Genomic DNA, 25,813 nt, shown 5'->3' on the forward strand with positions numbered 1-25,813 from the left:
TCATTATATATTGTCATGCACTTATCAGAGAAAACATTCAGCCTTTGTTTTTTTTGGGCTTGGCCTATTTCACTTAGCATGATATTTTCCCACTTCATCCAGCAAAATTCATAATTTTATTCTTCTTTATGGCTGAGTAATATTCCATTATGTATATATACCACAGTTTCTTTATCCATTTGTCAGTTGAACTGGCAAAGTTGCAAATTGGTGCAGTCACTCTGAAAAGCAGTATGGATATTCCTCAGAAAGCTTGGAATAGACCCACTATTTGACCCAGCTATCCCACTCCTTGGTTTATACCCAAAGGACTTAAAATCAGCATTCTACAGAGATACAGCCACATCAATGTTCATAGCAGCTCAATTCACAATAGCTAGATTGTGAACCTAGATTCACCAACCTAGATGCTCTTCATTATTGAGTTTTAAATGTTCCTTCTATGTACTTGAAACAAGTTCTTCATTAGATACATAATTTACAAATATTTTACTGTTCTATAGTTTGTCTTTTCATTTTCTTGATGATTTTCTTTGAAACCAAAATATTTTAATTTTGATGAATTCCAATTCACATATTTTTTGTTCCTTCTGTTTTCAGTGTCACATCTAAGAATTTGATAAATTTAATTTTATGAAGATTTACCTCTGTGTTTACTTCTAAGAGTCTTTTAACTCTTACATTTAGGTCTTTGATCCATTTTGAGTAAAAATTTGCATGTGGTGTATGGTAAAGGTCTAGCTACATTCTGTTGCATATGTCTCTCCAGTTTCTTTACCACCATTTATTGAAGAGACTGTTCTTTTTTCTCTGAATGGTCCTGTCACTCCTGTTGAAAATCAGTTGACCATAGGTATTTGAGTTTAGTTCCAGACTCTGAATTTTACTCCATTGTTCTGTAGGTCTCTCCTTGTGTCAGTCTCACACTGTCCTGATTCCTGTTGCTTTGTAGTAAATTTTGAAATCAGAAAGTATGAGTTCTCCTATTTTGTTTTTTTCAAGATTTTTTTTTTTTTTTTTTTTGCTATTGGGAATTGAACCCACGGATGCTTAACCACTGAGCCACGTATTTTATTCTGAGACAGGGTCTAAATTTCTTAGGGCCTTGCTAAGTTTCTGAGCTTGACTTTGAACTTGCAATTTTCCTGCCTCAGCCTCCTGAGCTTTTAGGCATGTACCAGCACCCCCAGCTCAAGATTATTTTGACTACACACAATTTCTTTTCAATTTTAGCGTCAGTTTATCAAATTCTTGGAAGATCATCTCAGCTGTGAAATCACCTAGACCTTTATTGGCTCTGTCAGTATTTATTCTCCAGCTCTTGATTCTTTATGGCTAATTTGAGGAAGCAGTGATATAGTTAATTCAAGCAGTAGGTCAGCCCCCAACCTACATGCCTTTGCTGATTTGTGGCAAAGCATTTTCCCAGTTATGATAGAGTAGGGCATTCATGTTTTTGTAGGAATCTGTGCTTCCCATTGTTATGCAGACATCCGTTTCAGTTCCCTCCCTGACCTCAGTCGCTTCTCAAGAAACTGCCAAGCAGTTTCTCAGAAATAGGAGAAGAAATTAAATGCTTTCATTAAAAGGGTGCAAAACCTGGTAGTTAGGATGGAATTAAAAAATACACTCAGATTTGGAGCAAAACAATACATGAGAGAGTGAAGAGAATAAATAACAAATCAAACTTTTCAATTCATTTCTGCTTCTGTCTCCTTTTACATGAAGGTAATGAATGATTAAATTGAGATTGCAGTAAAGCGAGCACAGAATTATAGAGCAAGAATGAAACTTAGAAACTTTCTATGATTAATTCTCTCATTGTAGAAATGTGTTAATCAGATCATTTTTACATACCACATCTGACTTTTATTCCCTAGTGCCTGAAAAATTTCTCTAAGAGACTGTGAAAATGGATACACTTATTTTACATTTAATGTACTCTACAATGATTATATATAGAAATGCCACTTATAAATTCTTTGTTTTCTATTACTGAAAGGAAAAAGGTTAGACCTGTAAATATAAATTCTTAAAAACTTAATTGAAATTTTTATTGAGATAATTGGAGATTCACATGAAATTGTATGAAATAATAGAGAGATATTCACAGTATATTTTGTCCTATTTTCCCCAATGGTAACAGCTTACAGCTTACCATACTACAGTAGGGTACTGCAAAGTCACAACCAGGTTATTGCCATTGATGCAATACACCTTAGATTGCCATAGTTTTGCTTGCACCCATTTGTCTGTGTGTGTGTGTGTGTATATGTGACTCTTTACATAAATTTTATGCAGTTTTGTCATCAGTGCAGGTTTATATAGCCACCACCAGAGTCAGGATACTGATCAACAGAAGTATCCCTCAAGTCAATCTTCTTATAACCATATCTGTATCCTTTCTACCCTGTTCTTAACCCCTGGCAACTACTAATGTGTCTACCTTTCTAAAACTTCATTTCCAAAATGTTATAGAAACCATGTGGAACTGACTTTTTCAAATTTGAAAACATTTGGAATTATCTTCCCAATTGTAATAACCAATTGTCACCCAATTATAATCACCTTATTTTCATTCAACCTAATTCCTTAGAGACTCATCCAAGTTGCTGCATATATCCCTTCTCCATTCCTTTTTATCACTGAGTAGTGTTCCATGGTGTGTATGTATGACTATTTAGCCTTTTTCTATTGAAGAACATCTGAGCCAACTCTATTTGCTATGGTGAATAAAATAGCGTTTTGTGTGAACATAGTTTTCATAGTATCCAAGAATGCAATTGCTACTATCAGATGATAACTGCATATTTAGTTTTGTAAGAAGCTACAGACTGTTCATCTTCACCATCATTGATGATGTCAGTATTTTTATTGGTATGAAGTGATGTGTTTTGATATTATTTTGCATTGTATCATGGATAATGTTGAATACCTTTTCATGTTCTGCATTGCCATCTATATGTCCTATTTGGTGAAATGATTATTCATGTGTTTTAACAATTGGCAAATTGACTTTTTTGTTCATAATTGTTAGATTTTGAGATTTTTTTCATATATTTTAGATAGTGGTTCTTTGACAGATATGTGGCTCACAAATATTTTCTCCTGTTTGTAGATGTCTCTTCAGCCTTATCAGATGAACTTTCAGAGAACAAAGATGCTTAATTTTGATAAGATTTCTCAGTTTAAATAATGATTTTAGTGGCAAGCCTAAGAACTAACCCTAGCACTAGATCTTAATAATTTTTTTATTTTCCCCCCCAAAATTTAGTAGTTTAACATTTTACATTTAAATCTCATTTGAATTAATTTGTGCATAAGGTATGAGGTTGAAGTTGAGGTTCATTATTTTCCCTGTGATTGTCTGATTCTACAGACTATTTATTGAAAAGTCTGTCTTTCCCTATTTAATTGCTTTTATACCTTTATTAAACCAATTCCAAGTATTTTCATGGATTTATTTCTGTGTTCTCTATTCTGCCCCACTGATCTATGTGTTTTTCCTTGGGAGAGTACCACACTGATTTGGTTATTGTCACTATATAGCAAATTTTAATAATCAACACAGTGATTCCTCCTACTTGATTCTGTTTTCTCAAGATTGTTTTAGTTGTTCTACAGGTTGTGCTTTTCCATATAAATTATTTGAATATGATATCTCCCTGTACAAAGAAAATATCTTATTGAGGTTTTTAATAGGAATTATATTAAATTTACAGAACAAATTGGGATGAACTGACTTCTTTCTATCCTGAGTCTTTCAATGCATGAACACAGTATGTCTCTCCATTTATTTACATCATTTTAAAATTTATCTTACCAGTATCTTGTAGTATTTAGCATGCAGGTCTTATACATGTTTTGTTTAATGTATACTTAAGTGTCATTCTCTTTGGGGTGACTTAAAATAATATTTTCTTTTAATTTCAATTTCTTCATATTTATTTTTACTATGTGATTATACAATTGATTTATGTTATTGATTTTTATCTTGGGAATTTTCTGACTTCACATTAGTGCTAGGAATTTTTTATAGATTCCTTGGGATTTTCTACATATTCTGTCTTGGCATCTGCAAGAAGAAGAGATAATTTTGTTTCTCAGCTCCTAATCTGTTTGCTTTTTATATCTCTTTCCTACCTGTTACACTGCCAACAATTTTCAATATTATGTTGAATAAGTGTGCCATGAGAGGGACATTCTTGCTGATTCCTAATCTTAAAGGGAAAACATTCAGCCTTCAGCCATCATGTGATGTTAGGCATAGGGTTTGTGTGTGTGTGTGTATAAAATGTATACATTACACATCATAATACATATACCCACAAAATATATAAAGGGTGTGTGTATGCACACAAACACACATACATGTGTGTATTATATGACGTAGTATATGTTATATATGTATAATATATATTTCAAACGTGGTCATCCTCTTGTATACCTGAATTGCATGAGTTTTTAAATGAATTCATGTTGGATTTTTATCAAAAGATTTTTCCTTGTCAGTTGATTTAATCATATACTTTTTCTTGTTTAACTTGTTGTGAATGGTGGGTTACACTGATTCTCAAATTCAAACCAGTTTTATATACCTGGAATAAATATAACTTATTATATTATATTATATTATTATATATAAATATAATCATTTTTATATATTGTGTTTGGTTTGCAAATAATTTTGTTATGGAATTTTTTTCTTTTTTCTTCCTATTTCATTTTATTGTGTATTTGTTTGTTTTGTTCTCTACTCTTTTTGTCTGGTTTGGGAATTAAGCTAATAGTAGCTTTATAAAATGTGTTGAGAAATTTCTCTCCTCTTTTCTGGAAGAATTGACATTAATTTAGGCCTTTGGTATAACCCTTCCAGTGAAATCATCTGGGGTTTTTGTTTGTTTTTGAGAGTTTTAAAATTATGGTCCAACATCCTTAATAGTCACAGGGATTTTCAAGTCATCTATTCTGTATTATGTGAGTTTGTTTTTCAACTGGATCCATTTCACCAAAGTTGTGAAACATATTTGTGTAGAATTTTCATACTACTCCTTTATTATCCATTTGATGTCTGCAGGGCTTTTAGTTATATCCCTATTTCATTCCAGATCCTCACAAGTTGTGTCTTCTTTTTATCTTGTTAGAGACTTGTTAGTTTTATGGATCTTGTCAAAGTACCACTTCCCTTTTTCGTTTTTTTCATCTCAATTGTTTTGTTTTCTATTTCACTGATTTCTGCCTTTATGATTTCCTTCTTCTACTTTCTTTGGGTTGATTTTTTTACTCTTTATCTAGTTTTTTGAGGGAGAAATTAGGTGATGGATTTCAGGCCTCTCCTAGTTTCTTATATAAGTAGCTGGTGATATAAATCTCCTTCCTATTATTGCTTCAACTGCATCCTACATATTTTGATATTTTTTGTTCATTTCTCTTAATTTAAAAAAAAAATTTCCTTTGAGACTTTAACTTTGATCCATGAATTACTTAGAAATCTGTTCTTTATTTTCCCCGCATTTAAAGTTTTTCCTCATAACAGTAAATAAAAACTAAGATATGGCCAGAACTTCTGTCAGGATAAGCAAGGTGAACAGATAATCTATGACAGCCACACAAACGTTATACAGCAAGAAAAAGGGAAAGAAGTAGTAAATAAAATATCTTTGCTTGTAAATTGGACCAATGTTTGTAATGGGTGTACAGATATATAGACTACAGGAATTGTCTCTTCCATTGTGATTTGAAGAGATTTACCAATTAAATTTTCTGAAACTGCTGATGTTTACAGGTATAATTTTTGGCAATATTTGTATTTTTCTGACTTGTGATCTATTTGGACTTTGAATCTTCTTAAAGTTATGAGTATAAAGTAGTTCATAGTATTCTTTTTTAAAAAAGAGATGAGAATCTTACTGTTTTTTCCCAGGCTGGTCTCAACTCTTGGGATCAATCAATTCTCCTTTCTCAGCCTCCAGAGTTGCTGGGACTACAGGTGTGTGCCACTGCACCTGGTATTTTTATAAATATTTTATAATATCTATGTATATTTTTAATATTTTGTTTCTCCAAATTCAATACTTAATCTATTATCTCATTGTTAATTTACACATTTGCTTTTTCTTTTTTAATTGCTTGAACTTATAAGTTGATAATTAAATCTCACCTATGAAGGTGAGAGATTTTTTCTTTTTTCTTTTTGATCCTGGAAAAATAGATACAACATAAAGCTTGCCATTTTAACCATTTTTAAGTGTAAAATTTAGTGGGATTAAGTAGATTCACACAGTGTGCAGTCATTAACTACTACCCATTTCTGAAACTTTTTCATCACCCCAAATGGACACTATACTTATTTATCAGTAGCTCCTCATTATTCCTTTTTCTTAGCCCCTGGTAACCAACATTCTACTTTCTGTCTCTGTGGATTTGTCCATTGTAGGTAACTCACATAAATGGAATTACATAGCATATGTCCTTTTGTATCTGACTGCTTTCATTTAGCATAATGTTTTCAATATTTTGTTCACTGGTAAATTTGACTTTGATCCTATTGACTTACCTAAGATGTGGGTGATTAAAGCTTTCATATTACGACTTAAAAGGGCAAAAATTCATTCTTCATTTTCTGTATCTCACCTCCACTTGGCATGTGTCCACTGACAAAGGAAAAAATGAATTTAATTCTTATCACTATACAGTGGTTTGATCTCTGTTAGTTTAAAGGAGACTCTCCAAGATGAACTCTGTCTCTCCAGGAATATTCAGCCCTTCCATCCTTTTCTCTTCATCTTCTCTTTGCTTCTGGTGGTTCATGGGTGTGGAGAGTATTTGAGTGTCACAGTCCTTGGATGTGAAGTGGCCTTCATTCTGTGGCCTGTCCTCTGAACTCCTTCAGGCTTGTAATGATGATGCCCCTAATCCCATCCAGCTGATTGGCCTGTGTGGGCATCAGCTCCCGTTGTCCCTTATGGACCATTGATGTAGGTGTCAGTTCAGCATCTCAGACCAAATGCCAGGCTCAACCACATTTACAGTTCTCCGGGACCTCACAAACATGTCTCAGATCCCTGGTCCAATAATCTCTCTGCCTTCTTCTTATCCTGATGTCAGAACTATGAATGCTGGACCCCTGAGAAGGGCCCCAGGCCGAATTCTGACCTTCTGCTCCCATCTTCCCCGTCCTCCTTGTTCAACACATTACTCTCTTTTAGAAAAATCAGTTCTTGGACCACATTCTCTGTCTGCCTCCTCCTAGACAACCCTCCAAGCTGCTGTCCCCAAAGTTCCTCCTCTCTGTACCCAGCATGGGATCATGGCAGGAACTTGGAAAATATTTGCTGAACAGTGACTGAGTGGAAATAATCTAATTAGTCTCATGATTCTGTTTAGAATAACTTCTTTTAAAAGTGCTTATTGTTTTCATGAGCCAGTTGTTTTATCTGTTGTTGCTGGACCAGTCAGGACCACAGGTAGAGACACACAATGGCACATCTTGAGGAGGTCCTTAATTTTGCAACTATCTCATTCTCTCCAAAGCCTATTATAATTTCTTCTTGAGGCTTATAGCTGCATTTATCACCAGCACTCTCATCTCAGAATTGAAAGCATCCAGTAACCAAGCCAACCCCAATTATGTAGCCAAGCCCTTCAAAGAGCCCCACAGTAACCAGGGCAACCCTGATTAAGCTTCATGAGGATGAATAATAAATTACAAGAGGACACAGCCACAGGCTGGGGCAGCTGGTCACGTCTGGCTGTGAAGATGAAGAAAAACTTGGCTGAAGTACACAGCCCCCTCCAGGTCTCGTTGGCACTTGCCTTCATCTTGGTTTCCATTGTTGCTGGAAGGTGCATTTCTATGGTGCTAACCATGGGTCAAGAAGAGCCTTGACTTCTCTTGGCCTCATGAGAAATGCAGTATTTGACTTCTATTTATGCTTTCTTATAATGACTCAGAATTTTTCCCTTTTAAGGAAAAAATATTCTGTTTTAATTTATCTTCATGTGGATTTGGCTTATCATAGACAAACAGATTTCATGGCAAAAGCAGCAATTTTAAGAAGTTGATTCCAAACTCAAAAGTTTCCTTGCAGAGAAAATGTCCCCAGCAAAATAAAAATCAATATGGTTCCATGTAAATATTTATCTGTTCACTGTGTGGATTTGTTCATTCTGTTATTTATTGGATCCACACATTCTGCCCGAAGAAGAACCCCATGTCTGACATGCTCTTGGTACTGGGGACACATGAGTGACTAGAAAGAGTAGCAATGGTTTAGCTTCCTCTTTGTGGGCAGCATACATTCTAAGTGGAGACAATTTTAGGCAATAGGAAGTGCTACAAGGAAAGAAGCAAGAAAAGGTGGTGGAGGCTGGTGTTTCTCTAAGTGTATAGCACAACATCTGAGGCTCAAAAGGTACAAGGTGGCAACTAGGGACAAGGCCCTGAGGCTAACTTGATGAGTTTGGAGAAAGGAGGGGCAGGGTCTGAACTGCCCAGAATTTGCAGCCTTGTCTTTACTGTTTGTCCCCTGGTTTCCAGGAGCTTCCTCACCAAACACAGACCCTGCTATTTCCATTGCTGGATTTTGTACTTGTCTGGGAGTGAGATTCAATGTGCTGCCCTCTAGTGATGTTATTTTTTTCAGTGATTTCAGGACTGGGGCACCTGAAGAGTCTTTTCACTTTGCAGAGCACCAGCCACCAGTTAGAGGACCTTTTTGTCTCCCTGTATATAGAACGGGTAATCCATTAAGTGAAAATAATTTGCTGCCCACCTCTGGCAATTATTCACATTAATGTAACAAGAACTTGAAGATAATTGTCATCTAAGACTAGGGTAAATTCTCCAGCATCTCTTGGGGAACCCCTAATGTCGGCATGTGGAGGTGTTTTTCTCTTGGGCTCTACTTCTTCAGGCTTCCAAGTATGTAGCTGGAGCTAACTATATTAGGGATGGAGCAGGGAGGGGTCAGGAGGTGGTCAGGCTTCCAACTTTGCTTAATCCTTATCGGACTTCTCCATCCTCCTCAGTCCTCTGTCAGCTGGACCCTCTCCCAGGGAGTGACTGTCATTCTTCTGCAGGACCTCTGGGATGTGAGGGATAAGGCTTTCCCTCTGCAGGGTTTGCAGACCCAGGGTGATTTCCCCATTTCCTTCACTCCTCACACTGGCCAAGAGGCTCTGCTGCAGCCAGACCTCTGGAGTGGGCACTGGATTTAGCAGGACTTTAATGTCTTCTGTAAGTGTGTTTGCTAGAGGGAAATGTGATTATCTAAACGATCGTGTGAATTTTGGGGTCATTTTTAGGCAGCATCAGTGGCTGAGATAACATCAAGTTACCCATAGCTGACTCTGTCACCACACCTTGTGTGCTTCCTTGGGAATCCCCGGTAGCCTGTCAGTGAAGGATCGTAAAAGGAATGAACTCACGGGATGGAACTGACAGCAGGGGAGGTGTCCACTGTGGAGGATGGAAAGCAGATAAAGGAGGGCACCTCACTTTGCAGAGTGGAAGAAATAGAATCGCACAGGCTGACAGGGCCAAGTCAGATGCAAGTTTACTGTAGCCAGATCCTGGAAGCCTTGTCCTGAGCAGCAGCTCCCACCAAGGGCTTAGTGCCTGGAATACAACACTTTCAAGAAAAGCTAGAAATTGGGATTGTTATATGAAGGTACACAATTTTACCCTCAAACACAATGTGATCCTCCCACCACCCAATAATAAGAGAAAGTTAGATTTAAAAAATCACTGTCCATTGGATCAAGGATGACCAGCTGGCCACGCCACCCAACTTCTTCATTTGATATGCTCACACTGTTGACCAGCAGATAGGGTTGGCCTTCTGTTTTCACAGGTTCTACATCTGCTAATTCAACCATCTATGGTTCCAAAATGTTCAAAAAGTTTTTTCTAGAAAGTTCCAAAAAGCAAACTTTGAATTCACTGCCTGCTGACTACTAAACTGAATTCACAAAAATTAAGTTTGTGGGCATTATATGAAGTATGCTGAGTAGTCTATAGAGGTACAGTTCATACGCAAATCATATGCCACTTATGTGATGGACTTGAGCATCTTGAAATTGGAATTTGGTATCCACTGGGCTCCCAGAACCTACCTCCCATGGACACCAATGGTTACCTATTAATATGTAGGTATCCACTGTTATTTTTTCAGTTTTACTTAGAAACATACAATACTGCCATGAGCAATGCTTTTCCACATAGAACTCTGAAAATCCTGAGGCTCTATCACATGCTATTATGTTAAAGACCAGAATAAAAATTGAACTCATAAAAATGTTATTCTTTATTGGTTTATGTTCTAGGAAGGAAGAAATACCAGTTGTCAGGCATTTGTGTCTATAAATACAGTGATCAGAGTGGGGCTGAGCAGGAGGGAGTTGGTTGCTCTGCAGGTGCCCCCACCAAAGCTGGGCACCAAGAGGATGAAGCACCTCCCCACCAGGTCCTTCCCAAGCCCCTCATCCTGAACCCCTCACAGTACATTATCCTGATTTACAGAAGATGTAAATCAAGATTATTTTTGAAAGGAGAAGGAGGACATGTCAACTCAACATGCTCGGTTCCCTTCTTGGAGGGTAACAGCATGTGTTAGAATATTACAAATCCGAGAAACCATGCAGGAGAGAGAAACATGTTTACTCTTTTAATAACACTATTTTCTAAGTTAATTTGACCACAGAACCTAATTTAGTTTCTTTCCAATTTTTTCTTATTCCAAATACCAGTGCTGCAAGCATTCTTGCTTAGGTCTCTGGGGAAGCAAAACACCAAGTGTTCCTTATTTTTCTGTTAACCAGAACAATTTGCTTCAGCCCTTTGTCCATTTCTGCTAGCAAAGTAGAGCTGTACTTTGATTACAGTGCTAATTAAGGAAATTTCAGAGTCCAGTCTGCAAGTGCAAGTCTACATAATTAACAAAAGGTGTCTCAGGAGAGGTAGAGGCAATGCCCCTCCCTGAAGTTCCATGGGAGACAGAATCTCTGTGCCAAACTCCTTCCACGCCTCTCCTGCAATACCAACATCTCAAGAGAAGCAGCCTCGCTTTCTAGTTCAATGGGGTGGCTTGTGTGAACATGCATAACTTACCAACTAATGCTGTCCTTGAACATTTCATATGCAGAGAAAGGTCTTGTAGAAATTCACAGGACTGTGGAAGTGGGCTCCACCTCCTCTGAAGATAAGCCCTCAGGGAGAGCTTGTGAAGCTGGTTTCGTGTTCTCATTTGACAATTGCCTCTCTGGCAGGAGTTCCAATTGGCATCTTCTCATTCCCATACTCTTAATATTCTCTTTCTTTTTCTCTCCCTCTCTCATCAGGATGGCACTTATGTGATTAAAAAGTTTTAAAAGCCCATACTTAAAATAGACTGTTTCACAAATAATCTAAGCATCTGTAGCAGAGGCAACAGGTAAAGAAACAGACATGATATAATGAAGCAGAAACCAAAACAAAGGTGAAATAGCTGATGATAGACAGGAAAAGCAGGTAGGGTGTTCTCCCTAAAAAGTTAGGAAAGGCTATGAGGTTTCATTATATGACTTATACAATAAAAATACTGTCTTCTGGAATTAGATAACTTTTTCCTTAAATATTTTACATATACATACCCCAAATAAAAATCCTTGGCTTAGATCTGAAATGTCCTCCAAAGGCCCTTGTGCTAAGGGCTTGGTCCCCAACCTATGTCACTATTGAAAAGTGGTGGAACCTTTAGGAGGTGGGGCTTAGCAGTAGGAAGTTAGGTCATTGAGGGTGTGCCCTTGGAGGGGATATTAGAACCCCAGCCCTTTCCTTTCCCTCTCTTTGCTTCCTGGATGACATGAGGTAAACAGACCTCCTCTGCCATGCAGTCCCATTATGTGCTGTGCCACCACAGGCCCCAGAGCAAAGGGGCCAAACAAACATGGACTGAAACCACTGACACCATGAACCAAAATAAACCTTTCCTCTTAAGTTAATTATCTCATGTATTTTTTCCCAACAATGGAAAGCTGACCAACATACCTAGATTCTCATCAGATTGTGGATTTTAAAGGAATAAATACTTTTCATGTTCATTTTCCACCATCTCCATGGTGCATATTCCAAAGGGTGATTTATGAACAAAGACTGCTGCAGCTCTTTGCCTTCATCAGCAACACGAATGCATTTCCTATATCATCTGCCTGTGTTCTAATGCACTTTAATTAAACAAAACGTGAAATTCAGAAATACTGATCAGTCATAATGGACAGGCATTAAACCATAAAATATAATGAAAGTAATGCAGGGACAAAATAATCTGTCAATTTAAAGGTGGAAATTTAGATTCTGATAAGCTTGGATGGAATCAGAAGAGCAAACCTACCAGTAGTCTTTATGATTTAGGTTTCTCTGAATTCACATGTGCTGGGTAAAAACTGGTCAAGGCCAGTCTTGGGATGATCCAAAGCCCTGGAACAGGACAGAGGATGACTGGAGTGAGGTATATACACCCCCTTGAGCAGGCCTGGTGGAACGAACCTTCCCACAGATTCAGTAAGTACTAGAAGAATACAATACATCATCATTAGCTATGGTTACCTTGCTATTAGCAGATCTCTTGAAATTCGTTTCCCCTAACTGTAATTATGTGTCCTGTGACTGACATCTCCCTAACCACCCAGCCTCTGGTAACCACCGTTCAGCTCTCTACTTCTATGAGATCATCTTTTTCAGATTCCACATATGAGTGAGATCATGCAGTACATGATAATTGTGTTCTTGAAGAATGTAAAGAGAGTGGATGTTAAGTGCTCTTACCATAAAACTGATAACTGTAAGAGGTAATGTACTTGTTAATTAGCTAGACTGAACCCTTCTATGATATATGTATACCTCAAAACATCCTGTTGTGCAGTACAAAAACAGTGCTCTCTGTCAATAGAAAAGAGAGTGCTTGAAGTCAGGGCTGACTGCCAGGCCACTGGCATAAAATGTAGCATCTCTGACCTAACAGTTCTCATGTCCACTTACCAAAGGTTTATTTTCCCATTTACTAGAATGGACTTGTACTAAGGAATTCCAAGGTGAAGTGGGTCATAGTTTTTAAGGCCCTGAGCCAAGGGTCGGGCCATGTATGGAGGGGAGTGTGGAGTAGGGGGCCTAAGCCATCTTGCCCCAATAAACTGTAGGCTATAGGTTCCCAGGTGCCCAAGACCTAGCCCCAGGTCAGGGTAGGGATTCAGGATGGCAGCCAGTGGGGGCCTGAGTGGGGACTTGATGAGCAGCCCTTCTGTCATACAGAGGTTCCCTAAATGGCTGCCTGTCCTCTGCCCACTCTGCCTGGTATTTCCTGGGCATGGCACACAGTGAGTGAGTTTGAGAAGTGGTCAGGCATATTCTGAAGCCTGAAATGATATGGCATGACCACTACTCTCCATTAGCTTTACTGTGGAGTTGACAATGTGCAGATTTTTGTAATTTTATCATAGAATAAATGAGGTCCCACACCATTTTTAGTAGTACTAAAAGCAAAATGAAAAAGTCTTCCAAGGGAAAGACTGAAGAAATATGTTGACTTTTACTCTTCCCATTATTACACATTAATTTGAATAACTACATATTTTATAGAAGATCCTCTTGTATCACACATCATATAATCTGAGGTATTAGGAGCAATACTTATACAGTTCATACCCATGGATTTCACTCTAGGACATATATCGATACATTTGAAGCATAAGTGTATTAGTCAGTTTTCCATTACTGTAACAAAATACCTGAGACAATCAACTTATATAGAGAGAAGGTTTATTAAAGCACAAAGTTTTAGAGGTCCATGATTGTCCTTGTTCCTTGTTCCTTTTGGCCAGGGCCGAGCAGCACACCATGGCAGAAGCACATGGCAGGGCAAAACTTCTTACCTCTTGGCCATGGAACAAAAGGGACTGGGATCCCACTATCTCTTGTGAGGACTTGACCCCAATGGTGTGAAGACCTCCCATTAGGAACCACATCTTAAAGTTTCTACCATATACCAGTAGCACCAAGCTGAGAAGCAAGCCTTTAACACATGGGTTTTTAGGAGACAGCTCAGGTCCAAGCTAGCAAAAAGTGTCTATTGAAAATATGCTCAGAAAATAAACAAATTGGAGTGCCAAATGGTTAGAGAAGGATTTATCATGCTTTAGTTTGCAAGCCTGTTTGAAAGTTACCCAAAGTTTGCTGTGATCAGGTAGAGTAGGATACAGACACAAACCAACTGTCTTGAAAGAATAATTTATTATTTATGGTTTCCACAAGGAGAAGGCAGGCCACACCATGAGGAGCCACATGGGGTGACACCCAGGTAATCAGGAGGCAGAGGGGTGTAGGGCCAGAGCCTTTTGTATGGTTTCTATGGGAAGCAATAGAGAAGCAAGTTTGAGCAAGCCTAAGACTGGCAAGTTTAAATAATTTTGGTGTGTTTTGGTTATATGGGTGGTCCCTAGTTGCCCAAGACCTAGTCCTGGGGTGATTTAGGGCAGGGGAAATATTGTCTTGGTGCATGATAGTTAGATAAAGGGAGTGGTTGGGTATGGACTATGAGTTGGTTGGTTTGCCTACAAAAGGGGGCTTGCAGGCAAGTTGTTTAATACCTGTGGGAATGAGCTACCCCCAGGAGGGGTAGCCTCTCCAAGGCTAGGGAGGCTCCAGGATGTCAAGGCAACACAAAATACAGAAAATAACTTAATATTAAACCTTCTAGAAACCTTGACAATCTGGTCAGATTACCAAATGACACGTTTACACCCACCTTTTTGGTATCATAACCCTGTCCATCCTCCACTTCAGAGTCAGTTGTGAGCAGTTACCATGTGTCAGGCAGCACTCTGATTGGGTGGCACCTGCTACAGGCACTTGTGGAGAAAGAAACTCATGTTTCAGAGACACTATCTCTGACTTGAGAATGAAGAAGAAGATGCTTGTGCTGAGTCTTGCGGGGGGGAAAAGGCCTTTCCCAGTAGTCTTTGCCTCAGTTAATGGCAACAGTGTGAGACAGACATATTCCAGGTGGAGGAATCAGCCTGTGAGCAATCAAATTCATAATGCGACTTTCTTTTGTGATTTTCACGATCCCTTAACGGTCTCTTCATGGCCATGTGTTACGGTTTAGACATGAGATACCCCCCCAAAAGCTCATGTGTGAGACAATGCAAGAAGGTTTACAGGTCAAATGATTGGGTTATGAGAGCTTGAACCCAATCAGTGAATTAATCCCCTAATGGGGATTAACTGAGAGGTAACTGAAGGCAGGTAGGGTGTAGCTGGAGGAGGTAGGTCTGGGGACATGCTTTCAGGGTATATATTTTGTCCCTGGTGAGTGGAGTCTCTTTCTCAGCTTCCTGGAACCATGTCCCCAGCTGCTTTCCTCTGCTACACTCTTCTACCATGTTGTTCTACCTCCTCTTGGGTCCCAAAGAATGGGGTTGATCATCAATGAACTAAGACCTCTGAAACCATGAACCTTAAAATAAACTCTTCCCCTCTAATTGTTCTTTTCAGGTCTTTTGATTGCAGCAGCAGAAAAAGATGACTAAAACACCATGGTTCATCTCTCCTCTGGGAGAAACTGAGGGAGGTACTAAGCCCTACTCAGTCTCAAGCAATTGATTGTCACCCAGGCTATTGATATATTTTTGATAAATTATTCATGTTAGCTCAGATATATCCCACCAAATTATTAGGTTAGAGAGAAATCAACAGATTAATGAGAATGTTTGTGTTAAGTGGTAGAATCCCATTAGTATTAAAAATAGGATCTGCTTTACGCATCAAATGATACAATCAACAGAGTGAAAAGGCAAATTACTATTGTGGGAAAAAATGTTTACAAATTATATATCCATTAAAAGGTTAATATCTATCACATATAAAGAACTTTTACAATTCAACAACAAAAAGACATCCCAATTTAAAAAATGGATGAAGGATGTGAATAGAATTTTTTCCCAGGAAGAATCACAAATAGCCAAGAAGCACACAGAGGTGTGCAACCTCATTCATCTTTAGGGAAATGCAAATCAAAACCACAATAAATTACCACCTCACACCTATTAGAATGACTATAACAATCTTTTTTTAAAAAAAAAAGCACAAAAGGTAACAAGCGAGGACATTTTGTTAAGTGTAATAAAGACAGCTATGAAAAGAAATACTGTATGATTTCCCTTATTTGGGGTACCTAGATTAGTCAGATTCATACAGACAGAAAGTAGAAGAGAGAAAGGAAGGGGAAATTCACACTCATTGGACCAGAGTTTCAATTTTGCAAGATGAAAACATTCTGGAGCTGGATAATGGTGATGGAACAATAAGGAACAATATTGAATAGTACACTTACAAAGGGTAAAGGTGGTAAACTTTATGCATTGTGTATTTTGCCACAATTAAAAATCAGTTTTTATGCACCCATTTTTTCATTAACATAATGATTACAATAATCACATCAGCAAATAACAACATTGGCACTTTGTGTTTTTAGCTCCAGGACCTCATCTGACCCTCAGTAGGCTCCCAGGATCCTGCAGCTTGGAAAGGTGAAGTGACCTGTCCTGGATCACTTTATGGCAGGCAGCACCCTGAGTACTGCTAAACTTCTCAGCTTATGATAGAGTTTCACCCCAATAAACCCATCATAAGTTAAATACGTCCTTGTCAAAAAAAAATGCATTTAATATACCTGACCTACAGAATATCACAGCTTAGCCTAGCCTACCTTAAACAAGCTGAGGACAGTACATGAGCCTACAGTTAGACAAAATCATCAAACACAAAGTCTATTTTTTAATAAAGTGTCAACTATCCTGTGTAATTTACTGAATACTAAAAGTGACATAGGTATGATGTAGGTTTGCTTTCACATCATTGTCCAGTTGAAAACTCCCAAGTTGAATCATTGTAAGTTGGGGACCTTGGTATGCCCATTGTGCATGCTCCAGTCCACAGACACTATGGCCTCTCTCCTCTCTGTCCAGCCCTGCTTCCCTTGAGCTCTGACACCTCCATTTCCAGGCTTAGCCTTCCCCTGCTGCTGTCCTTTTAGGAGTAACTGAAGGTCACCTATCTCGTTTGTGCTTCTTTAAGAGAATTGCAGGGTCATTGCATCCTTGTATTTTTGTTGTATAAGCCCTTTCTACTATGATATAGGCTGATGTGCTATAAATAAGGGGGGCGGGATAGCTTTTATATGCTCCAAAGAGATTCATGAAAAATTACGGTGGCTTCATTTGCAAAGCTCTGCTGTGTTTTTTTCAATGACCCCGACACCGAGGGGCATTCTTGAAATAAATCTGTCAGCCGCCTGCATGCCCAGATGTCGAGGTCAGGGAACTAATCAGGAGCTTTCCAGAATTTTTCTTAGAATTAATCACAAACTCAGTGAAATAACTGATGGAAAAGATTTATTTGGATATCTATTCCTCTGGGCTACCGAAGGGTTATTTTATGTAATAAAGCATGCCTGCCAGCCAAGCCTATTTCCCTTCCTTTTCCCTGGACGCTCCTTCGCTGAGGAAACTGTCTTGTTATTTACATTAGCTACTTCAGTCTCAATGCCAAGCCTAGAGGTGTGATTGTATAATACCTCTTTGCATGTTTGTGAGATGTGAGAGAATGAACTACACTTGTCCCTCACTATCCATTGGGGATTAATTCCAGGATACCCCCACAAACACATACTAAAATCCTTACATGCCAAAGTTCCTTATATAAAATGGTGTGGTATTTGCACATAACTTATGCACATCCTCCTATATACTTTAAGTCATCTCTAGATTATTTACAATATTTAACACATTGTGAATGTGATGTAAATAGTTGTTATACATGTCATTTAGGAATAATGAGAAGGAAAAAAAGTCTTATTTAGTACACATGTAATTTTTTTCTTCTCACATTTTCAATCAATGTTTGGTTGAATACGCAGATGCGGACTCCACAGATACAGTGGTCCAACTGCATATCAAGAAACCTGGGCTTTTATACATTTGATAGCAGCAAAGAGAAATAGCAGAAACTAAAGACACGGTTCATGAGCCTAGAGGCCATGGTTCTGAGCCACCTTGCCTCTCTGCCCATGGCTATGATGTGATGCAAACTTGACAGCGTATAACTTGACTACTTTGTACTAATACAGTTCATGGCAAGAAGAACAGAAGCAGTTATTTGGTGCATTTCGTATGGCTTCTTTTTATAAGTTGATTAGCCTCTAAATCAGAAGAATGTTTTCAGGGGTGGGAGAGTGATCTGCCCATCCCACACATTCCTAGTGTGCAGCGTTTGTGATCCAAGGGCAGGCCCATGTTCCAAGCTGTTTCATCTAGTCTTTCCAGGATTTGGGATCTTTAGTAGAGTAACTGGTAGGATAAATTGAGGGTCTTCACCCCAGCTGTGCGTCTAATACAGATAGCAAGCATTTCAGGCCAACTAGATGTCCTCAGCTATGCCTTAGAGAATTTCTTCCTTGGAGTTTAATCTATTTGTATGTTTGCATTCCCCTATTTTTTGTATGTGGCAATTTTCTTAATATTTTCATTGAAAATAGTGTTTTATTGATTTTAATGTTTACTAGCAGAGTTTTTAGCATTCTTTCATTTTTAATTCTGCATGTGATGTGTGTCCCTCATTCCTAATGAATGTTAGTAGTGTAATTAGATTTTTTTCCATCTCCTGAAAACATATCTGGAAGTTTAAGATCTTTAATCCAGGAGCTCAGCAGCCCAGACTTTGTCCTGGTCTGTCTTTTGTTTTGAGACTTCATAGCTCCTGAGATTTGGGGTTTGTTTTTCAAGAGACCATGTCATGCAAGCATTCTTTTTACACTTTCGTGAATATTTATTGTTTTGACTTAGAACCTTAGTAAAAGCTATTTTACTTTTCATATGATATGAGACAACTATAGATGAATAGTCCATTATGCTCACACCTTTTATTAAGTAAACAATCACTTTCCTACTGAATTGAAATGTCATTTTTTTCATATATTATGTTCCTATAAATAGTTGGTCTTATTTCTGAAACTATCTCACTGATCTCTGTTTTTAAGCCATTACTTTAGGGTTTTGAATATAGAGCATCTTGATAATACCTTTAATATCCATCCCTCCCATTGTTACTCCTTTTCAGAATTTTTTGTGTAACTCTCATACAGATGTTATTATCAGTACAGAACTTTAAAAAAATTTTTCCCAGGTCTATTCACTGATTCTTGGAATACCTGCACATGAATGCATTCCTCAGGAAGGATCACATTCTTAGAATCCTGCAGATTTCCATTTAGGAGTAGCCTGTATGCTTGCCCTGATCCAGGCTGGCTGTTTCAGTTGAAGTTCTCAGTTATGAAGAAACCAACTTTAGCTAGTTTTCACCTAGAAGGAATTATAGAACTTCCAACAGCTCACAGAGCTTCCAGGACAACCAGAAATGAAGTTTGGAACCCATGTAGTCAGGAAAGGAAGGATACCTCAAATTGTATCAAAGAACTGCATTGAGGGCAACCCCATTGTTTTGAAAAACCTGGTGCTGGCATATGAGAACCAGCTGCCAAAGGAGAAGGTGCCTTAAGACTGAAGGAAGAGGCTAACAGATCTAGGATTTCAAAAGCACAGTTACTGGAGACTTTCAGACAGCAGAAGTGTGTCTTGGGCAAAAACAAGATAAGTGAATCCCTATACTCCAAGGCAGGAGGAAGAGGGTTATAAGCTAAGCCAGACCATGGTGGGGCAAAGCCACTGGAGCATATCTGACCTTTCTCAAATTGTCTATCATCAGTTAAAAAATTGTCCCAGCATCAGTGGTTGGTATGACACACATAACTGACTCTAAAAGACTTCATTTGTCCTATGGGTTTTGGGATGCATGTCAAGGGCACGTAGCAAGCAAAATAGTATTACAACCAAAATGGCTATAGTTATGTCAAGTTGGATACCTACATCCATCATCACCACCTGGCCAAGACTCCACCAGCAGAGTATTGATGACCTTGTTGACCCTGGGCTCTGAATCCTGCCTCCTGAACCACAGTCCCTTTCCTCTGGAAACAGAAGGTGTCTGCTGACCCTTATGCTAGAATGGAGTCTGTTCAGTGCCTGCTTCTTGTGATAAAAACTCTGCCTAAAGTCTGATGAAGTCCTGTTTCATGGATGGAGCCAGGTTACCTCGCTGCTTCATAAAACAGGCTGGAAAGGTGTTTCTGGAGAAGGCAGAAAACAAAGGGTGGGGGATTCCTTAAACTCAGGAGAAGGTTCACTAGTAGTGATTGGCCAGATTGACTGACCCACACTCATTATGTCTGAGTTCTTGCTCTTTAATAACATCTTATACACAACTTCACATAAATAATTTTCATGTTTGTTTCTTAGTATTTTATATTTACTCTTACTGTGAATGTAATATTTTTTGCCACTTTTGTTCTGTTTTTTTAGTAGTATTGCATTTATTATATAATCAGTGTAACAAATACTCTTGATTTCATCAGTTTTCATCAGCATAAACTCTTAGGTTGTTTTAGACATTCAATAATGTCATTTGAAAATAAGCACAATTTTGTCTTTTCTAATATTTATACAGTTTATAATGTTTTCTTATCTTATTGCATTAGCTGAAGCCCCCAAAACAAAGTAAAAATCTTGTTGATTATTATTAATATCCAAGAGGGAAAATCACTTTTAAAAAGCAACAAACATTATTACTTCATGTACATATATGACTGCATGACCAATGTGATCCTACAATATGTACAATCAGAAAAGTGAGAAATAATACTCCATTTATGTGTAATTTATCAAAATGCATAAGTGCATTCTACTGTCATGTATAACTAATTAGAACAAATTATTTAAAAAAATTTTTTAAAGCAATGACAAATATACATAAGGACCAGAATGAAAAAGCTCACAGGAACACAGTGAAGAGGCTTATTTTGTAGGTGTTCTTGTAGCCAGCCAAGTTGAGGAGAATTCAGAATGCAAAGGGAAAATCTAGGTACTTCACCTCAAAAGTGATGGATGCAGTGAGCAGGCCTTGTAGAGGGAAGTGGCCCCTTGTATGAAAGCCTCCACATTTCTTGGCTCAAAGAATGCCGTATTACTCCACATCCAGTGTTTATAACTAGCAGACACATGGATGCATGAGGGTTTCACAGCATCATATTTTATGATACTTCATGCAATGAAAAAGCATTTGTTATAGTTCTAATTGATCAATATTTATCTGAAAGACATTTGCATTTTGAGTTGGCTGGTATAAAACATCATTTATTGAAAAGCAGGGCACCTCCTAGTCTAAAGGAAATCATTTGTTTCCTGTTATGGGCTTTTTTGAATAAAATTGCATAGATTTTACTGATTTTCTTTTTAGTCATGTTACCTCTATGATTTTATATTTTTTTAAATCCCCTGTTCTCTCAGGCGTGGGTAACTCTGTTCTTTCCCCTGTCACTGAGACACTCATGTACTCTCTTGGTCTAACGCAATTTATTGAAATGCTTGGAATGTAGTTCTTTACACCCATGGTTTTTAATTTTCAAAGCTGTTTTTCTTTACTCGACATTTAAAATTCATTAGCACTGCAAATACTTTGATGATAAGATATATAACTTTAGCGGGATAAAATAAGTGTTGAGTAGAGGCAGGGCTAGAAAACCAGAAAAGACCTCAAAGATGGAGCTGGAGTTGGGTATTGATGGATGAGTAGGAGTTTAATATACCATGAAATAAGACAGGAAATTTCTCTTTTTTTGTTATTTACTTATTTATTTATTTTGATTTGTTGTACACAAATGGGGTACAACTAAGATGGGAAATTTCTGATCATGAGAGAAGAATGGGTCAAGGTGCAGAGCTATAACATATCCCCCTGCATAAATCAATTTGAATGACTTTCAGTGTTTTTCTGTAATTCACCTGCCATTTTCTGGAACACACACAGCTAAGCTTTCTTCAAATATACTTTTTCTTCTTTATTCATCACTGTTAAAAATAGGAATTTCAAGAAATTCCTGGTGGGGTCCTTCCTGGCCTTGGTCAATAGAAACTGTGTTTGCTTTGTTACTTAAGGGTAACTGAAAGGGGATGCTTTGAATTGAGCCATCTTCACGCTTCCTTGATCATGTCTCTAGAGCCTGCCCTCCAGGGCCCAATACCATGTTAATGGAGAGGTAACGGTGGGGTCTGTCTGTGTTCCTCCGTCTAGATCAAGTTTGACAGTGTGGAGGTGTGTGTCTGCTGTGAGCTGCAGCACCAGTCATCTGGCTGCAGCAACCTCGGGGAGACGCTGAAGCTGAACCCGCTGCAGGAGAACTGCAACGCCGTGAGGCTGACCTTGAAGGTGACCGCTGGGTGCTGTTTGTGCATGTGTTTCACCCTGTGCTTTACAGACATTATGGGAAGATTTATTACCATACAGATTCCTTTTAGCCCATAATTCATCCAGGTAGATTCAATGCCAGAGGCAATATCTTTCAGGGGAACATTTTAAAGGATTATAGATGTTCATTTGGAAGATGTTGCTTTCTGGATCTTGTTTTCCATTTTTACCTTTCTGTTTTCCTGCCTGACATATGCAAAGTGGGATGTGGATGGTTGAAAGAGTTTTTGTTGTTTTGTTGTTGTTGTAACAAATGATGATGCGATATATCCTATTGCTTTTCTGACATTTTCCCTTGTAACATCATCAGAAAGCACATGGGTATTTATTTTGCCATTAAAAAGGCATTTGGAGAAAAATCTTATAATCTCTCATGGCAATCTGTTTTCATGTAAAATATCTGATCTTAAGAAAAATGACACAAAAATTTGTTCATATTATTCTGTTTATTTTTGTTGCAAGCAGTTTTTTAATTTCTGAAAATCAGAATTGTCTGCTTAAAAATACATTTGAACAATGAACCTAATCTTTTCATTGAATGCAACTGTGCTAAAACTTTTCTTTCTTTCTTTCTTTCTTTTTTTTTTTTTTTAATAAAAGACATGGCACATCCAAAGGAACTCTTGGTTGGTGGTAGGATTGTATTTATAGAAAATAGGGAACTCTAGTATGTGTATAGGAAACACAGTATGTAGGGAAATGGAGACTCCAAGAAAAGTCACCCAAATCTGGAAAGAAAGAAGGGACTGTGGCCATCTGGAATTTGGCACCTGTGATTAGTTTTCCATGGGTGGTCAGTAGATAGCAAACAAGCAAAGATGTGCAGAGGATGCGCCTAATCAATGTGGTGGTAGTCAGCCTGGTTCCACAACTCCTGCCTTGCTTGGCATGGAGAAATGCCTATGCTCTGGGTCCCAAATTCCCACCAAGTGATAAATTCAGCAGTGTTGAAGGAAGACAGTAGCACAACACTGCAGGAAGCCCTTTGTTATGGTTTTAGACTTTTTCTTACTGTCCCAGATTACATACAACCACAGTTGATGCCTCACTACATCTTAGGACCTGCTCGGCCCTTCACAGTCATCCTGAGAAGGGGCAAAAGTAGCCATTGCTCACTCAGATCTCCTACTGGCAATTCCTAAATTACCTATGCAACTTGGGTGGGTTTTCTTTTCATATTTAAAAAATATAACAAAATAATAGGTAATTATAATGCAATTACCCACTTCTTGAAAGAGCTAATGAATCCCCAGGGGGATCTTTCCACTCTCTAGGCCACTTTTGTGTTAATCAACTTTCTGTCACCAAAACAGAGTACTTGAAATAATCAACTTGTAAGAGGAAAGTTTTATTTTGGCTTAGTTTTGGGGGTTACAATCCATGAGTGAGTGTCCCCTTTTGCCCTGGGCCTTTGGCAGGGCAGCACATCATGGTGGAAACACACAGCAGCACAAAATCACCCACTTCATTGGAAGCCAGGGATCAAAAGAGAAAGAGGAAGGGACTGAAACCTCACATCCTCTTGGCAGCACACCTCCAATGACCTAGGGACCTCCAACAGGCTCTACCTCCTAAAGGTTCCTCTACTTCCAAATAGTGCGCCCTGGGGACCAAGTCTTTAACACGCTGAACTTTGGGGAACACTTACCAAACTGTAGTAATTAAGGATGCAGTTAAACCTGTAAATCACCTCCTACTCTTCAGCTAATGGGTTATGGCATATTTGACCTATTCCATGAAGGCCTTTGCAGTTCTCCTTGGCACCTTGCTTACTCTGTGGGACCCAGGACCCATCTTCATCAACCTCTAGTTCCTGAGGAAGTGACTGCAGCTTGAAAATTAATGATGGCGTTGGAAAAATAATGCCATCTGTAAGAATGCAGACTCAGACCTGTGGTGAGCTGGTGACCTGCAGTCTTACCTTATTCACTACTTTAGTACCTCAATGAAAAAAGCATTTGGTATAGTGCAGCCAAAATGGAATAAAGTGAAGAATACTCAAGACAGTCATGTCAAGGTGGCAAGCCTAATTGGTTAGTCTAGCCTGTTAGATGGCTCTTCCCAGTGGATCTTCAAATTCCCTGGGACAATGGTAAGAGTTGAAGGCAAAAGAAAGACTATTCCAATATTTTATTGAATATTGGAACTGGTGACTTGAGACTCAAAGGAGGCAGGATTTATGATGGAGGTGGGAGGCAGGCTGACTAGGAGTTGCAGCTTAGGAGTTAGAAGAAAGGGCAGCCAGCTCAAAACCCCTAAACTGAAGGCTTATACAGAGGGGTGGCATCTGAGTTTCATCTGAAATCAAGAGAACAATGAACTGTTGGAAATGAGAGCCTATCTATATTTTTCTGTCCTCCAACTTTGTTATTGTCTAAAAATACTTTGACTATTTTAAGTCCTTTGCATTTTCATATAAATTTTAGAATCAGCTTATCAATTTCTATAGAAATCCTGCTAGGATTTTTATTTAAAATCCATACATCACTTTGAAGAGAATTGACATATTCATGGGTATTACTCTCCATTTATTTAGGTCTTTTTTATTTCATCAGTGTTTTGTTTTTCACATCAATGTTGTATAGTTTTCAGTATATAGATCTTAGTCTATTTTATAATATTTATGCTTAAATTGTTTCATATTTCTCGATGCAATTTTAATGGCATTTTAAAATCATCTTTTTTCATTGCTAGCATATCGAAATTTGATGTTTCTTTCTGTGTCATATCCTGCAATCTTGTTAAACTCACTTATTTGTTCTAGTAGCTTTTTGTATGTTCTTTTGAATTTTCTATGTAGAGAATCATGTGATATGCATAAAGGCAATTTTACATCTTCTGTTCTGTATTAGTGTTCTCCAAAGAAACAGAACCAATAGAATATAGGAATATATACATATATGAGAGGGATTTATCAGGGGAATTGACTCATATGATTAAGGAGACTGAAAAAATCCCACAGGAGGCCATTGGTAAGCTGAGACCCTGGGATGCTGGTAGTATGGCTCAATGTTAGTCCAAAACTGAAGGCCTCGGAACCCACATGTTTTTCCCCCCCAGGTATAGAATTCTTTGAGGAGCATTTCCCCCCCACCACCAAGATTTGTAGATGAAATGCTATTTTCTTTTGCTTTGGGTATTTATTTAGAGAAAAATTTTAAAGTTGGCCTCTTTTTTCCTTTTAGGTATGTTGTAGTCATTAATAGCATATAAAACTATTTATGACTCTTTAGCTTCCCCCTACATTGTAAGATTGTACTACCTTATCCCCTTCTGGTTGCTGAGGGCCATGAGAACGAAACTACATATAAATTCCAAGTCAGAGATTTTAATTGTGGTGTGAGATTCTCCAGAGCTTTCTTTCCCTCTGGCAACAGAAATTACAAATTATAGATAGTAGCTACTATCCTATGGATAGTATCC

The 25,813-nt window shown here is 38.2% G+C and overlaps 1 protein-coding gene across 3 annotated transcripts in view; it reads left to right on the forward strand.

Annotated features, from left to right (window-relative positions):
• Entrep2 (endosomal transmembrane epsin interactor 2) overlaps positions 1–25,813 on the forward strand; it is a 450,763-nt gene that overhangs the window by 358,912 nt on the left and 66,038 nt on the right. For 2 of the 3 annotated variants that reach the window (XM_047540850.1, XM_047540852.1), the window contains exon 4: positions 22,217–22,351. The exons of the other annotated variant lie outside the window; for it this stretch is intronic. In XM_047540850.1, the coding sequence (XP_047396806.1) occupies positions 22,217–22,351 (135 nt within the window). The remainder of the gene's footprint in view (positions 1–22,216; positions 22,352–25,813) is intronic. 3 annotated transcript variants of the gene reach the window in all.

The sequence above is a fragment of the Sciurus carolinensis genome, chromosome 2, assembly GCF_902686445.1.
Source record: "Sciurus carolinensis chromosome 2, mSciCar1.2, whole genome shotgun sequence".
NCBI classification, from domain to species: Eukaryota; Metazoa; Chordata; class Mammalia; order Rodentia; family Sciuridae; genus Sciurus; species Sciurus carolinensis.